General features: G+C 39.8%; 1 protein-coding gene across 1 annotated transcript in view; it reads right to left on the reverse strand.

The window, feature by feature from the left end:
* Positions 1–329: 329 nt before the first annotated feature.
* The window catches only part of rsrc1 (arginine/serine-rich coiled-coil 1), a 134,622-nt gene continuing 116,946 nt past the window's right edge, over positions 330–18,005 (reverse strand). Inside the window, exons 8-10 of the mRNA XM_011482566.4 lie at positions 4,822–4,928; positions 2,204–2,311; positions 330–556 (exon numbers count right to left, since the gene is read on the reverse strand). Of these exons, the coding sequence (XP_011480868.2) occupies positions 464–556; positions 2,204–2,311; positions 4,822–4,928 (308 nt within the window). The 3' untranslated portion in view covers positions 330–463. The remainder of the gene's footprint in view (positions 557–2,203; positions 2,312–4,821; positions 4,929–18,005) is intronic.

An 18,005-nucleotide genomic window follows, 5' to 3' on the forward strand; every position in this document is an offset into this window, starting at 1 on the left:
CATACTGGGGAGCATCTACCTGCAGGTAAAACAGTCAAAAGTACCCTAAAAACAATTATTCAAGCAGCCAAAGCATAAAGGGTGGGTTTGTTCAAGTCTGTGCACCTTCTTAATCATAATTCTATTACGGCACAGACTATTTGAAGAGCATAAGAGTTATACGTCAGGTCCCAGGCTCAGTGTAGATTTACAGTGTGGCAGTTCCACAAGTAGACTTGTGAGTTTACTCACTGCCAAGAATCTACCTTTACTTAAACAGAAGCACAGCACCGAGAAAACATCAACACAAGGCATTTATCCTTTACATAACCAAATAGCCAACGCATATATAGGGACAACAGCTCGTTCTTTATTTATTTTAGTAAAAGTAGACATATCAACATATCAGGACTGATTGGAAACAAAAAACATGACAAAACATCACACAGATTGTGATGCTATAAAAATCACTGTCTTCTTGTCTTCAAGTAACAGGGCTTCCCATCAGCCTCTCTTGTCGCAGTGAGACCAGTCTGTTCAGCCAAAGCTCCTCAGCCTGCTCCTTGTCCACGAACAGCTGCAGGACAGTGCAGAAAGGACATGTTACTAAGCACAAAGACATAAACAAAATCACAGTCTTCATATTTGACAAATATGGAGTCCTACTTTGGTGAACATACTGGAATAAAATATAAAACAATAGAATTTTTATATTGTATGTGAGGTCAAAATGTTTTACAGGCTGTAGTTTGAAACCTTAGTGCTTTACATAGCTTTGCTTTACTTTTGCCAACATTCAACATACAGAAATATATGCAGTGACGTGTATTTACAGCCTGTGCAAATACATGTCTGTATGACCAAGCCCAAAGTCTAAGTTGTGCGTATTGTGTGTTCATGTGTGTGTTCAGGCTGATTTCCTCATCACCTCACACTCTGACAGAAACAAATGGCTTCTGATCCCATGCAAGTTTATGACACAGTTATCAGTATTTCCCACTGACATCCATGTGACCTCAGTGTAGTTGCTGGCACAGAGACAATGTTATAATGTATTGAGGTCTTTTCATGGCCCTTTTCTGGTCATATCTGCTCAGTTTCAATTTCACACGAGTTTCAACATATAACTCATAATCTCAGCCTCGTGTGGGTTTTTATTTATTGTGGAGCATTGCAAGCAGAGGTGATATTGATTGTAAAGGGGCTATAAAACGGCTGCTGCAAGTGTCTGATGAATGACAGCATCTGTTTATTAGGGAGTAACATAAATGACTGAGAAGTAAAGCACTGAGGCGGACGGGAGGTTTTTTTTCCCCCATTCTCGTTGCATGTATTTATCTGAGGATGAGGAACAATGTTGACATGCTGGCAGTGTGTATATACTGTACATCGATGTGCTGATAAGATGGCATTATGCAGATGGCTGGCCCCCCGCCTCGAGCATGTCAATCTTTCATTTCCAACTCGAGCTGCTTTACAGCTGCAGTGCACGTTATCTGCGTGTAAGATTCGACACCAGTAGGGTTCTGTCTGTCGGCTCTGTGCGAGTGTCATGGTGCTAATGAGGCTGTGTGTGTGGGATGACAGTATCTGAGCTGGGCTAATGGGACTCATCTGTTCTAATGGGATGTGGAGCTGGAGCTGGAGCTGGGGCCAGGGCCCGCCTGGGGCATATTGCAACCATACATCAGCCTGTCTGAGAGTCTTTGCCTGTGTGTGTGTTGGGCTGGGGGGCATTGTGCTTGTATGTGAGTGGGTTATCTGCATACATCAGGGCATAACTTAGTTTTCCTAGTGGAGATAGATGAGTGTGAAGCCCCAGGGAGTGTTATTGGAGTTTAAAGTTTTCCTCCTCGTTTTTCATGATTGGTTTGCAGTCAGAGGAAGAGGTGATGTTAGAAGGCTATGTCGTGTACAATTTGATGCACTGACTTCGTACACTGCAATGAAGTGAATATTGTGGTAGTATTGGTAGCAGGATTTGCAGTTCTAAAAGAAGAAAAAAAGTTTACCAACTATGTCTATGAATCTGTAAACTCAAACCCTATACACAAATCAAAAATGCAGCAAATAAAAGATCAAGAAATGAAACCAATTTATCTAAGCTTCCCAATTAAGCAATTATTGGTTCCAAGACTTTTAAGAAAACTCTAGAAAGCCGGTTGATGGCTCGAGGGGACACAAAAGAAGATAATGAGAAAGGGTTTGTCAGAGGAGAACTTACACTGGGATGGGCAAGCGTGTCATTGTCATTGTAGATTATAGATGTGGGAAGAGAGATGTCCTGAGAATACGCCCTCTCTGACTCCACTTTCACCTCAGCTGGCTCAGTCTGTGCTTCCCAAAACACACAAAACACAACAAATCTGTGACTTTTAATCTGAAATGAATATTATTGAAAGCTGAAACTGAGCACAAATTGAACTGGACAGAATTAACAAGCAGCCGTATAGTACAATGGAAACAAAATACGTGCATAGAATGCTACCAAATATGGAGTTTGAACACACTGTATTATAAAACTATAATGGATTATAATTCAGTGTTTATTTTAGGCACATTCATTTAAAAAAAGAATATAGACATGAATCATTTTAAAAGCATGAGATGTTGAATTTGGACACAAATGTAAAAAAAAAAAGTTTTTGTAATTTGATATTTGTCCAGCAGATGGCACTAACAGAGCAGCTTATTAGGTAAAAAAAACATACAAATGACCAGAATGAATTTATAGGTTTATAGGTTATCAGTAGAGATTGCTTCACTCCAAGTAAATATTGAATACTAAAATATTTAGATCATTATGAAAAGGTCCTTATTTGAGATTTGAATTATGAACAGATGGTCGGAATTACTTTCAAATAGAGGTAGAAAATAAAATCCTTGAAAGTAAAATACATTTGTTTCTAGCTGACTGTTGTCCTCTTTTGGTACTTTGACACACACACACAAAATACTTATTTCACATAAGTGCAATGGTGTCATCTGCGTTATACTGCCAAAAGACAAAATGTTAGAAAACTTTGTTAGAAATCATAAATACTATATGTACCCTAAAAGTACAATACAGAAGGAAAAGCTAAAAACAACAAAAAAAACAACAACTTTTAAGTAGATTTTGTTTACTAAGATCAATGAAGGTGTTAAAGTTTTGAATTTTATGTCTTAAAACTGTCATAACCACCATATTTTAATAAAAGGCGTGTTTTGTTTTTCGTTCATAAGAAAGAAGAAATATCAGAATAAACACTGTGGAGACCGTGTATCTTTAAGAATCTTAACAGCAGCTTTAGAGCAAATGTTTACCAAGCTGGAAGTAGCTTTTTGAGGTTTATTTGGCACGATACTAAAAGTGAGAAGGATGTGAAACACACAGACCAAGAAAGATGATGTTGAGCCAAATAGCAGACACTAAAACTACTCATTATAGTCTTGTGGACTGATATGCAGAATATCCATTTTTAATGAATGCAGCTGGCTTTAAAGGAAGCACGTTTGCTTTTTTTAGTTTCTTAAATATATTTAGAAAGTTTCTCTTGAGTGTCAAATGATAATCATTTATAGTTACCATTCATTGGTTAAAAAAAACATATATTAGCATCAGTCTACAAACACTGAACACTTTTTTGGCTATAATCACTTTTATCCACACTGACTTACAAATATAGAGAAGTTTGTAGGATACAGTTTGTTGTTTTATAATATGTGCATGTTGGCTAAAAAAATTGTGGATGTAACCAGCATCTTTCTTAATAAGTCCTGGACACTTGTGCTCTGCTTTGACCCCCTAACCTCAAAACATATGCAAGTTGCTAGCAAAGACATTATTTTTGGCCAGTTGAATTTCATGCTGTTTTTAGCCATAACTCTTAACATGTTCGAAATGTATTAAAATACAAACATTTATAGTATGTATAGCAAATTTACTGTACTTTTATATGTAAGCCAAAATTATATGGTCCATAAATTAAAAATGTTCAGCTTTTACTTTATAAAGAAACGACATCCATAATTAATATTTTGTAAAAAAAAAATATATATATATATATATATATAAATAAAAATTTAAAGTTAACAAAAACATGGATGAAAAAACACATCTGAATGTTAAAACTGAGTCTTTTATGACTGACGGCAAGATCAAATGAGCCGTTAGGGAAAAATTATTTGAACTTTTATTTATTTTCTTCTAGTTCTAGAATCTTTGAAGATAACTTTTTTCAGAATTAAACATATGCTTGAGCAGATGCTCCAGTATGTCTAACATATCGGATTTTAAGCTGACCAAAGAACAATCCTGCAATAGTATTCACGTGGAATTTCTAAAAAAAAAAAATCAATATTTAAACCGATTTGAAATCTGAATTTGGTTTAATAATGTGAAATCTGGAGCTATTTGAGTCTTAAATCTTTATCAAGCATATCAAAAGATGAAGTACAAGTCTTTCGTTGTCGAACGCTCCCCCCCCCCTTTTTTCTTTTTAAAGCAGACATGAGCCCCAACAAATCTAATTCCTGTTGCTTGAGAGACGGAAACATTTCCATAATGACCCCTGTATTTTGTCTGCATCTGCACAACCAGAGGGGGGTAAAACGCCACAGAGGCGGGACACAAGGAAAAAGCCTGTAGCAGCTTTTGTGTGGGTGCTGCTGCTGCTGCTTCAGAGGTGGCGAATGGGGGGGGGGTCTGCACAAATGGTGCTGAATGGGAGAGCTTGATTTGGTCTCTGCCGTCTCTGGACAGACCGCGCAGCATTGCAGAGAAGGGGGGGAAATTCAATAAGAGACGGAGTAAAAAGCTACAGATTGAAGGTTTTTGAGAGAAAGAGAGACGGAACGCACCTTTACAACGTCCCGGGATGATTTGAAAGCCTGAGGAACAAAAGAATCACTCTCGATGGCCTCGATGTCCTTTATCCTTCTCACTTGCTCCTCCAGAGAAGTTCCCTCTGAAACACATGTTCCACAGAGAAAAAGAAAAAAAAAAACATAAACAAAAGCACACATATCCAGAAGGACTCACATGGAGCATCAGCTATCCCTTGTCGTGTCCTAAAAAGCCCCTGATTTCATCTGGGTTGGGAGCTCTCCCTTGTATAATGCTATTTGACACATACAAGATGAGATATGATAGTCTCCTATTTTAATCTTGGCCTCAGAGAAAAAGCTCTCCTGCTTGGCCAAGGACATGGCATTCTTACAAAAGGCAGAGACAGAAAAAAAACATACTAACAAGGTAATAGCCAGACAGTGAATTACACTCAGATAATGGCATTGTAAAATAATCAAAATATGAACACAAACTCACTGCAGTGGAATTTCATTACAGAGACTAAATGTGATTAAGTTTCATACACTGTTCATGTATCAGAGAGTATTCCATTCCAGCTTGTCCGATCTCCCCCAAAAGAGACACAAAGGGTTTCCAAGAAATCACTCCTGGATATAAACACATCAGGATTCTGCATATCAGATAACAAATCATTTCAAGAATTCAAGAGCAGTCTTTGTCGCGTGGGAAGGCAAAAAATAGGTACGCCACGAAAGTTAGCGACAGGGAGGGAAAAAAAAAGTCTGAATGCTCCCATTATTCTCTAGCTGTCAATCTCTCCACTGATCAGTCAATATTCATCCTTCTCGTTCCCATCCATCCATCCTCTCCTGCACTCTACCATCTTTCTATCTGTCAATCCAGCAGACATCCATGTTTCTCTGCCGCACTGATGTAGGCTGTCATCAAAACACATACACTGAGAGGAACCAGGGAGCATGTGCCGCCAAACATGTGAAATCCCAGCTTTCACAAATGTTTTATGGTCACTGGACAAAGCAACACAAACACAAACACATCCAGATGGGATAATACCAATTAAAAGCAGCTACAGCTGTGTATCAACTCATCTTCATAGCCTTGGTGTCAAATGAATAAATCATGTTTGTTTCCGCGTTCACAGCAAAAATGTCACATGCGATTAAAGGCATCAGCACTTCAACAAACCCGCTTTTGATCTTAATGCCGTGTAGGGCCGGACGACTGAGTGACGAAAAACATTACGCCTTCCTTAACTGACAGGTGATCAGCTTGTCATGCGGCGTGAGAAGATGTGAGCAGAGACCGATTGCCCGGCAGCTCCAAAAATAGCCGTTACCTTGACTGGGCCGCTTGATGAAGTCTGAACACTGGCCCAATATCCTCCAGTAGACGGTGGCCTGTCCTTCACACCGCTATCTCTATACACAACGGTGTGTAGAGATAATGTGCTGAATATGTGCGACTCTGGGAGAGACTGATTTAACATTGTGGCCCCTCAATTAGTTTAGCTTACTTCATTTGTTTTGTTTTTTCCCCCCAATGAACTCTTGTTTGCTGTCCTTTAAACAAGAGCGCCCTACACAAACGGTAACCGCACAATCTGCGTGCGGAGAGCCACACACGTTATCTCCCGGCATCTTCTGCTGCTGTGCTGCCCGTGTGCCATGCAGGGATCCATTAAGGCCTCAGACTTTTTGACAAACACATTATTGGTAGATAAAATGACTTCCATATGCTGTTTGTCAGATGTCAGCGGGAAAAGATATGTATTTCATGAGAAAATCAAAAATAATGGACTTTGAGTGCTGGCCCGGCGAACTCCGAGGAGGACAAAAAATCAATACTCTTGCTGGGTGAGCGCACTCTGCAGCTCGGAGAGGTCAAAGTTGATATTTAATATTGACACATTATCTGGCAAATTAATTTAACAGGTCGACTCAATTGTCACCGCATTAGGAATCCTTATCTTTTAGAGAGAAGTGAAAGCTGAGAAAGATATTAGAAAACAAACCAAATGAGGGGAAAAGGTGTTAATAAAACATTCAGCAAAGTCTGTTTTTTTTAATCTCTTTATGGTGTAAGTGTAATATTCATTATCAGGACGAGGAAAGAATGTAAGCTAATATTTTGTTTATTCAAATCTGAATGAGGGATAGTGACCAAGCAGGGTGTGACAATGTGTGTTTGTGTCCCTGCGTGATTAAATCAATGCATGTCTGTGCTCTGGTACAAAGACGGGCTCAGAAAACTTGCCTGCCCTCTCATTACCGAAATTAGTTGGATAGACAGCGGTGCTAATGAGCGCCTCAAGATCAATAGACTATTGTTTTCTCTTAATAGCTGTTTGTCCACTTCATTGATTAAGACCCAAAGATGAGGAGGGAAAATCAAAGCAGCTGATAGACAAGGATTTCAGCTCGTCTCTTTAGCCGTGCAGACGGCACTATCACACAGCAACTACACGTCTACGCCAGAAGAGGGTGCTGTTCCACAACACATGTGTGTTCGGCCTGTGGGCCATGGCTGTGTTGTCCTTGTAAGACTTGTCTCTGGCCTACAGTTCGTCAATCAAGATCAGCAGAGCTGCATGAGTTGTGGCCGCTGAGTAATTTCAGTAATTGACTGCAGCGGCGGGCCGACTAAATTTGCGCAGCACTTGATGTTTTAATCAAGAAAATCCTAAATGTAAACAAGAGTTTTTCGCTGAAATGGTTTTTACAGTTATTTAGCAAAAGCCTTTGAAGAATGTTATGAAATGATTAGGCTACAACAACATAATTAAGAAAACTCCATGTATACCGCATGAAGATGTGGTTTTTAGAGGAACATTTTTTTCTTCGATGAAGAAAAGTGTTAATTTACTTAAACTGTAAACATTCTCAACCCCACTCCTTAGAATAATAAGGAATGAACATTTATGGTATCAATTTTTACATTCACGTATAAATCTTCAGTAAATTCCTTTCTGTAACCTACTGCATTTAATAAATGAATAGTTTCAGTTAATCTTTTGTTTTTTAAGTCATATAACTTAATCTTGTCACTTAAAAAAAACGTGGCATCTTGGAGTCAGGATTGTAGATTTTCAATACATTTCTAGCCAATGCTTTGAAACTATGCAGCTGTAAGGTGGAGGACTGCTCTACCTTTGAGCCTTTAGGGTGTATGCTGTGCCCTTCAGGGACACGGGAGAAGCTACATCTGCCCTCTACCACGGAATGTCAGGCAGCAAAAGTCCAGAAAATGTTACCAGATTTGCAGCTTTAAAACCAAGACAAAAGGCTGTAGGAGAAGTTTAGTAAATATAGGGACAAAGTTGCAAAACTGTGTACGTCCCAAACCTTACTTTCTTACTTGTGTGGCAGCATCCATCAGTTTCCAGGCTTCAGTAATGCACCCCCCCCCCTCCCTGCACTGTGGTAAAGATGTGTAATTCAATGCTCAATTTAGGCTCGTCTCAGTGGAGATTTTTTTTGCCTGCTAATTGATAGAAATTAAGCCATTAATCAAGCCACTAGCCATCATTCAACCCCGAGAAGATGAATACAAACTTTCATAATAACCACCTTTCCCATTTTAGCCCTCATTAGCATTAATTTTTAATGTAATTATGCTATTCTTTTACACTGAGCTCATAAATTACTGCTCTTTTGTTGTTGGCTGGCCTTGTAAAATCCAAAGTAATGCTTTGTAGTCTGATCTTTAAGGCAATTACTGGCTTCTTCACTCTTTTATCTCCCCGCATTTCCAATAACCTGCTCTCTAATGATTTATCTCCGTTGCCCTGTCCTCCACCATCCACGTTCCCTCTCTCTCCATCTGCTTCAGCGGCCAACGGCTCCGCTGCCAGCCTCCACCTTCAGCCTCCTGTACCCCCCCCCCCCATCCCTTCTTTACAGCAGTACCTGATTTGTTTGGGAAACTCGCATCACATGCACGGAGGCTATTGCAAGCACACCAGTCGATTCATTAAGTGTGAATGTGCTGACATTCTTTCTATTCATTTTTCGCCTTCGTTAGTAAATACCAGCTGTGGTGACAATACCAGGGGAATGTCCGCTTGGGAGAGCGGGCATCTTGGATGATCTCTTGTAGGCCTTACCTGAAGGCTGGATGGTGGTGTTTTTGTAACCTCTGAGGTGAGGAAAATCACACACATGCCCACACTCACAGCTTGGCATTAAAAAAAAGCAGAGTTAAGCTTAGCATGGCTGTGTGCTGAGGGCGATGGTGGGGCTGGCCCTGTTCTTAGCAGCAGCATCCTGGCCCGATCAAAGACCTCGCAGGATGACTCTCCAGGCCCAAACAACAGGCTGCTTTAATGAACGACTTGAGACCGGACACAAAAAAATAAAATAAAATAAAAAAGAGGTTACTTATTAAAATCCCCCTAATGAGGTTTCGTTATCAGCACCAAATGACCGTCTGCAGGACATTGTGCGGCTGGGAAGAAGATTGCTGTTTGTTTGGAGAGCATAGACGTTGCCACTAATGAGATTTTTGTTAGCATATCAGAAAACTTTAAGGAGGCACTGCTTCAAACCAGAAACTGACAATGGGATCTTCAACTCCACGCAGAAATATACAGCCAATTTCTGCTGTTCAAGAGGTGTTCAGTGTGGGTCCAGCTTGAATAATGCTTTTAGACTGTATTGATTAGGAAGTGCTGACAGGTTCTGATGTTAGCCCTGGAAATGTATCAAGTGGCTAATGAGAAGCTATTAAGCTCATTGATTTGCTGATTTTCAATTGATAGCTAGCAGGCCAAAGCTGCAGGTCAATATTTAAGAAGTTTTGGATTTGAAAAAAATTAGAGTAAAAGCATTGAAATATTTGAAAATGTTCAGAGAAAAAAAAAGAATTTTAATTTGTCAGAGCAAAGAGTTAAGTTAGTGAGAGCAAAACAAGCAGAATCAGAAACCTATTTTGTATAAATATTGCCTTTACCAATATGGAGGAGATTCATATTTCAGGATATGATCACTAATGAATAATAATCAATACTTAGATTTAACCAAAATTGTTCCATTGTAAACAAAGCAAGAGCAGATCAAATTGCGATAAAAACTTTAGTCACCACAAATCCATTAACCCTTATCTTTCAGAGCCATGGGGAGCCGCTGAAAGTGTCAAGTGCTAAGAGTCACAGGTAATAAAAGACATAAAAAGAAGATGACCTTAGAAGTAAACGCACTAGATCAGACTGATCAGGCACATGCAAGAGAACATGCTGATTGAAGACTTTAAAGATGCTGACAAATGCAGTAACTTTTAATAAACCCATGCTATATAAATTACAGTTTTATTTTGAGTGAAGCAAAAGCATGAAAGAGACTGATTAAAGCAACGTGTAAAGAGCACTGAGGATCCACATTCCCAGGTTGATCCGTAGAAAGACTGAAGCTGCAAGAGGGTTGGATATTTTAATTTACACTCAAATTCTAACTGCTCATGTTCACCGTATAAGGCGACAAACCCCAAACCGTGTCGTCGCAGCAATGACAGGGTGTGACGCCGTCTTCCTGAACCCTGTGGAGGTTCGGGGGTCAACGGGTCACACAAAATGAAGGAAAATCCGAACAGGCTGAGCCAGATGGCCCAAGCGTGTCCCGGAGGAGCGTGCGTATGAGCATGCATGCATGTGTTTGTGAGAGGGAATATGAGCAGAGACATGTCCAATGACAGACAGGTGGCTAAGCTAGTACAAAGCATGTTCCCATGACACACCCTCCCCAAAACACAAACACATAATATACAAAGTGACTCCTATATCCGAATTCCTGAAAAATGCAGGATAATGTTATGGAGAAAGACACACCAGTAACGCACTAAGCAGCCTGATATGCGGTGCTACAACATACATTGCTTATAGGATCACTGAAATGGATTTTAAAAGGCTATATCTGAACACGAGATCAGAATAAATGGTAAAAATGTTGCTTTTCCATATGATGTGACCTATATGCATATGATCTTATAGGATATCTGTTTGGTGTTGGGAAATGAGGAGCAGCTGGTGAACGTGTGTTTTTTCAAAGCCACTTTTGTCTCCTACTGATAGTGATCTCCCACTCACCAGTCAATAAAGGTCTGAATGATGAATTAAAGACCCAAACAACTTGCTAATGACAGGATGACATGACAGCCACGCGCCATGGTCAGCTATCTTCACTCACATCTCTGCCTACTCTCCCCACTTCTTTCACTTCTTTTTCTGCTCGTATGTTCTCAGCTGATCTAAAATCATTTTAGGAAAAAAATAAATACAAGTAGAAAACTGAATAGGCTTTTTTTCCCCTTCTGAAAAATGAGCCAGTGTATTTGAAATCCATGCAAAATCCCAACCGTCTCCGCTGACCTGACTGCACAGAGACAACAGAAACAGAGCAAACCCAAACCAGCTGGGTGAGCGTCTCCCACCATCTGTGTGTGTGTGTGTGTGTGTGTGTGTGTGTGTGTGTACAACAAAAAAACAAAAAAGAGTTGTATGAGTGTTAGCCGATGTCCCGAGTCTGGGCAACATCACAGAATCTCATTAAATAGTGACACTTTCACAGGCTGAGTGGTGAGATATTCAAGATCACAGCCACTTTCTGTGTTGACCGTCTTCAAATGGATATTGGCAGCATTCCTAACATTATTGTATTTTCTTTCCCATTTGCTTCATGTTTGCAGCCTTTAGGATACTGCTGCAAGAGCAACAATTACCTAAAAAGTTTTAGGAAATTAGGTTAAACTGATTTTTTTAGTACAAATATATTCAGTGCAGAGAACTGGGCCTGTCGGTGACACTCACAGACTTCTTTATTAAGCACAGCCCTGTTTTAGTGTGATTAGAAATACGGCGTCCTGCCCTGCCCTTTACCAGAAATAACAAGCATTTGACTGCATTAACTTGATTTTGAACCAGGCTGTGTGTTTGTGCATGTCTGTGTTGACTGTGTGTGTGCAGAAAAAAGTGCATTATCCTCGGTTTTTAGATCTCAGACTGGTCAGCAGCCCTTTTATGAACAACTCTATAATTAGAGAAACACCAAGCAACTAATTACTTAATTGGGAAAAGGTCTTTAAAATGAAAATGATCTCATCAGAATCCTAGCAGGAGGAGGTTCGATTTGAACAGACACTAATGCACAAGCATCACCCTGCACACGGACGCACACACTTTGTGACCTACAGTCGTCTTGACATGCAGCCATCAAGCAACCAACTCTTTCCCTTTAGCTGAGTTGTAATTGATTTTCCCTTTAACTCTGCTGGCTCCTGACGGCCTCTGCTCTGTGTGTCTGAGTGTGTGTGTGTGTTTGCAATATAGGGAAAGGGACAGAGAGCCAGGGTGAGTCCTGTTTATGCGGTCGGCTGCAAACTGTATTAGTAAAGGTCACGGCTGTGTGTGTGTGTGTGTGTGTGTGTACAGGACTAGTAATTAATTAGGTAATTGTCCCCCACCTCCTCTTCCTATGACCTCAGTCGTAGACTAATAACCTTGGCACTATGAGGAACATTTCACTCTTTTGTTCCCCATAACTGGAATAAAAGTTTCTTTTGTGATCTTCAAAAGGACATGGAAATCCTTAGCTATCTATAGAGCGAATGTCCCTACTTTCCTAAATGATTAACTTTTATTAATAGATCTATTTGTAGTCACTATATTTCCTTTTTTATTATATCCAGGTCAGGTATTTCTGCATTAATGCCACACTTTTGATGTTTTGCATTAGCAAGTTCAAAATAAACTATCATGTGAAAACAATTGCATCACATAAAAATGTATATTTAATTTTAAATTAAACAACCCCATCTGTGTTGCCAACTATAAATGAAAACATTTGATATCAGAGCTTTTAAATCAGTATTGGTTTTAAAATACGCAAACATAAATAGAACATACTTTTAAACACCTGGAAGGTTGGTAGTACATTAAAAAAGTAAGAAGTCAGCATAAAAGCTCAGTGTGATTACTTCATCAATAGAAAAACTTTTGTGCTTTACTTTTTGTGCAGTTTAAAGAACTTGATAGGTCATTACACGCCACTTTTCTAGAGTAAAACAGTAGAACACAAAAACTTAAAATGAATGAGTTAAATTGAAATTGAAATGTAAAAAAGCTCATACAAAACAAGAAACTGATTTCTTTGTAGAATGAAGAAAAACGCTGGTGATGTGATGGGACATATTTCAGCTGAAATCATTTGACAGATACCTTTTTGCTTTTTTTCAGTAAATAATCCTTTTTTGCTGACCATAAGACAAACCTAAAACCAAAGAGAGAATGGAGATGGACTCCTTTATGATTACATTACAAGCAACCACCAGTCAGGCGCACAGCATTTTAAAACGGAGACACACCGGCGCATGCTGTACCTCACTAAAACACACACTCTTAAGCGACCTCTGATGTCTAATAACAGATTTTGCAGAGGCGACCACATGGCCAGAGCCACCCAGAAATGTCAGCACTTTGACCCGCAGCAGTCCGAGGGTGTGTCTAATCACAGCAGTCTGACCACCCTGTTAGACTGCACCCAGCAAAATGCTGCTGTTCTTGATTGTGTCCAGATATGCATCTATGTGTGTGTGTGTGTGTGTGTGTGTGTGTGTGTGCGTGAGAGAAAACCCTTTTCACACGCAGACCACGTTTCCAAAACAGGCTTTCAAAATTTTGTAATACTGAATCCTAAAAAAGATTCAATTTTTTACATCCATATTGTCACATTATACGTGGTAACTTACTAATTCAATTAAAATAGAATCTGTCTGATTAAAACAATTAATATCTCATATAAAAACAAAATTACAACCAACCGAAATGACCTAGATATAAACAAATGAACATAGATATAAACAAATGAAAAAAAAAACGAACCCATTTGAGGACTTGATGAAAAGTTGCTGAGCCTACATTGGTTTAGTGTCAGCAGGTTAATTAATAAGGGTCACCTAAAACGATTACCAATCAGAGGGAGTAAAAAAGTCCCGTCAATCATCCGTCTGCTTGACCTGAACCAGTGTGGTGTAAAAACTTGCACGGTCAATTCCTTTGTAATCCATCCTAAAGCGAGAGGCAGCCCGCCTGATTTCAAGTCAAACATGCTTTTCCATAGATATATTTACAGGAATATTAAGCTATAGGCTCTACAGCCACAGACGTGACAGCCACACCGGGAACCATCAGCATTTCATTACTACAGGACAACAAGGTCAAACAGGGTCAGCAGGATTCCGCACATGTTGTGACTGGTTCCTGGGACCAACAGCAGTTACAACAGGAGGTCACCGAGCCACCTTGGCGCTTTCTCTGGTGTGAAAACAGGAAGTTAGAGGTATGAGGGGAAAAAACGGTTTTAAAGATGCAGTGATTAAAAATCAATAAAACGGTAATTGCTTGGCTTATCACCATGCAATGAACCAAATTGGGAAGGCAAAAGGAAGGCAAAGAGAGGGTTGGTGTGCAGTGCGGACGCCAGGGCTTCTTTGGCTGCAAACTGCAGAGCTGAGCGTGGCATGGAAGAGAGAAAGAGAGGAGAGGAGTTTGGGCTTCAGTGGGCCAAGACAAGGAAAAAAGGTCTCCTCGTGATAATTAAATCTTCTCGCACTGATTTTCTGCCAAATTTATTTCCCTGGGGACCAGAACTCTGATTCAGTGCTTACAAGCTCTGCATAACTAATCACTTCAATGTGATGGAACCACAAACCTGAATGAACGAGGAAGAGAAAGGAGAGAATAAAACAGACATGGTTAAGATAAATATGGGGCACTTGCTCTTCACCAAATCAGACGTTACTTGACTAAATCACGTATTAATGTGAAAAGTTGTTTTGGAAGATTAAGGTTGAGTAAACATCCTTCAATTGATTGCTTTCTTGACAACTTTCCACAGAGAGCCAAACTGGCGGAAAAGATCCTTTAATTCCTGGAACAAAAAGAAACCACGAAGCCAATGAAGTGTCGGTTCAATACATCCTCTGACTGTTCCTGGCATGATTGTGTTGAACATAATAACACAACAAATAAGACCATTTATCTGAAGTAACGACAGGAGATGGGGCCACCTCAACTAATCAATACCTGATCGTTGCAAACCAGATTTCCTTACATCAAAATCACTGAGACAGATCTTTCTTCAGCGTTGAGTGCACAAGAGCAATAAAGGGGCCTCCCTCGAGTCCTAGCGTAGATCATATAGCCAACAGAAACGACAAAGTTGGGAAAAAAACTGCAGTGTCTATCTTAAGTGAGGATGCTAGGAACTTGTAATGAGAACTTGGTAGGATTCAGGCACTTCCTCCAGAAACCTCATGTTTTAGTTAATGTGATTAGATCACGGACACGGGATTGCTCGTGTTTACCAGTGGTTGAATTTCATCCCTTGTCCTTCAAGCGCTGCTGCTCGATGAGGTAACGTGGCACGCCACACCGTGGCCTTTGTAATTAAAACATTTAAAGCAGAGCCAGTGCCCCGTGCTCCCCGGGTGTGATATGGGGGTCACGCGCCTGTAGATTCTAATTTGTGCCCCATTAGTATTCATGACAGGCATGTGCTAAATATTTAACAGCAGGCTGGCAGGAGTTTTGTATTGTTAGGCTTTCCAGGTCAAATAATTTGATTTCAAGGCAGATTACATTGAGCGTCAATGTCCAAGCCACCACTCTCACTTGCCTCTCATTTCCTGTCTTTTATTACAACCGAGATAGGCCAGAACTAAAGGGATACGGCTTTGGATTATACAAGAGCTTGTTATCCATGGATTAGCTATTATTTTCAATTAGAAATGGGATCACATCATTTATTGCAGGCACACACACACCTACACTGCTACAATGTGCACACAGAGGCGAAATTTAAGCCTACTCTGTTTAGCAGAGCATTCAATCATAACAAACAGATAAACATTATTTCAAACAAGTGTTGGTGTAAGTCCTAATAATTAGAGTTTTAGTTTTCCCCGACAAAAGGTGCCCCCCCTTGGGGAGCAATGTTGTGCATTCTCAGTCTCAGAGGAAACCGAAAATCTAGACATTTTCTGTTTTAGCCCGGACCTCGGGGGGTGATTGACAACAGTGCTAGTTAAACGGTGATGAGGCGTTAATGGTTGCTGGGTTGAAGAGGGGGGCTGGGGCTAGGGAGGCTTGTGGCTGAATATTTAATGGTCATATAATTTCTGAATACAGACACACACACACATACTGGTACACACCCAACCCGTGACCTGTCCTACACACCACATAATTAGGGAAACAGTCCTTCGTTTAACAGCCCAAAGAGCAAACGGTAGATATACTATATTTCCCTAATGATACGGGTTAAAGAGCTATTATACGTCTCATTAAAATATATGATCTCCCAATCTGGTGGCGGTTTGAGGTAATTGGGACAGAGCAGGTTCGGGGGGGGGGGGTTAAGATATCATCTGTATGCTATAGGCTGGTCTCCGGTCCATGGCTACATACTTTTTAATGCCCAAATGAAAAGATTCTGTCAGAGCATCATCAATGACACACCAGGCTTAGACTTCACAGAATGAGAGTACCAAAAGAGAGCAGATTTTTTTTTTTAAAACCTCAATTCAGCTATAACATTTGGTTACTATGCATTTAAAGAAGATTAAAAACATGGTTTTGATTGTTTTACATAATCAATAACTGCTTTAACAAAAAATAATAAATTGTATAACTATCATATTATTTTACTGTAAAAGCGGGATTTTATTATGATGCCATTTTCCCCATAATATGTATTAACAGAAGTGTCTTTGACTTCAAATAAAAAGAAAGCTGCATTAAACAGACAAAAATCAGGCATCTTTACTTAATATATGGATTTATGGGGACAGTTGTTCATCCACACCATGATAATAATTCAGTAACCATCTAATGTCTAATGAAGAAACTCAAATGGTGGATTCAAATTTAGTATTGATATTTTAGAAAATATCAGTTTTCGTGACATTTTTTTGTTTTGTATTAATCTGTTGCACCTCAAATCAGACAAGGCTAAAGTTGGCGTTGAATTTGACAATTATGAGTTAAGGGAAAATCTATATCACATTTTAATGGTTCCTTAACTAAATGTTTTTACAAACTTCTCCATTTCATGTTTTTTTCTGTAATCATTGTGGGGAGCAGCAACAATTTTGTCGTGTGCATAAAACCTTGCAGAGTTTCAAAAAGTTTTCATTTTTTCTACTAAGATTAACAAGCTCTGCTTGCAGTGCATCCATTTATTGGGACTGTGAAGTCTTCAGTAAAGTGCCAGTTGATAGTTCAGTCAACACAAATGTGTCTGCATCATTACAGCTTGACTCACCGTGTTAGCTGAAGGCCCTCGAGGCAAACATGTAGGAATTCTAAGATGTAGTAGTATAAACAAGCTTTGCAACTAACAATGGAAACCTCCACCTCTATTATTCTTACAGGTTTTGGATCATATGTTTCCTTTTTCAACCACTAGCCTCATCTGGCTTCCTTTAACCAGGCAGCCAAACACTCCTTTTAAGCGGATAGTACTTTGTTAACAGAGGACCACAGGGCCAGTTATTGATCCTCTTTTTCCTCTCTCTAAGTAAACCTTGTTGATAACCCCTCCTCTCTTCTCTCAGCACTCTGCAGTATGTTGCCACAGTTTGCTACAATAATAGCTTGCATATCACAGCATCCACATGAATCAGATCTCCATGGTTTCGATTAGTGCTAAACTAGCTCAAACATGCTGCCTGTCTGGGATGTAGATCTATTTATGAACGAGGCTGTGTAGGTGGTGTTGTTCTTCGCTTCGCCCTCCGTTGGCTTTCAAAGGCTTCCTCATTTCTGTTGACTTAGTGGTTCAAGCGCAAACTTTGCAATTGTGTTGACCTGAGAGAGAGCCCTGCAGAGAATAAGGAGACCTCTGCCGTTCTGCTGTTTAGCAGCAGCAGCGGTTCACCTCCTCCATGTTAGCTACACCAGAGGAAAAGGCTGAAGAGCATGGAGCCAGCTGATTCTGCTTGGAGATATATATTCATGATAGCACCACTATCTTCTGATAATTAGACTATGGTAAAGCATTAGGCATCTGTTGTGCCATTATGACTTTATCCATCTGTCATCAGAAAAAAAACACAAAATAGTAAAACTTAAAGGTACATCATTATCTCATTTAGAGCTTTGAGCAAAATAGATATTAGCGCACTGTTAACATGTGGAACAGTTTGTGTAAGGATTGATTACTTTAGT

Source organism: Oryzias latipes, chromosome 13 (genome assembly GCF_053564925.1).
Source record: "Oryzias latipes strain Hd-rR chromosome 13, Olatipes_Hd-rR_3.1".
Classification (NCBI taxonomy): Eukaryota; Metazoa; Chordata; class Actinopteri; order Beloniformes; family Adrianichthyidae; genus Oryzias; species Oryzias latipes.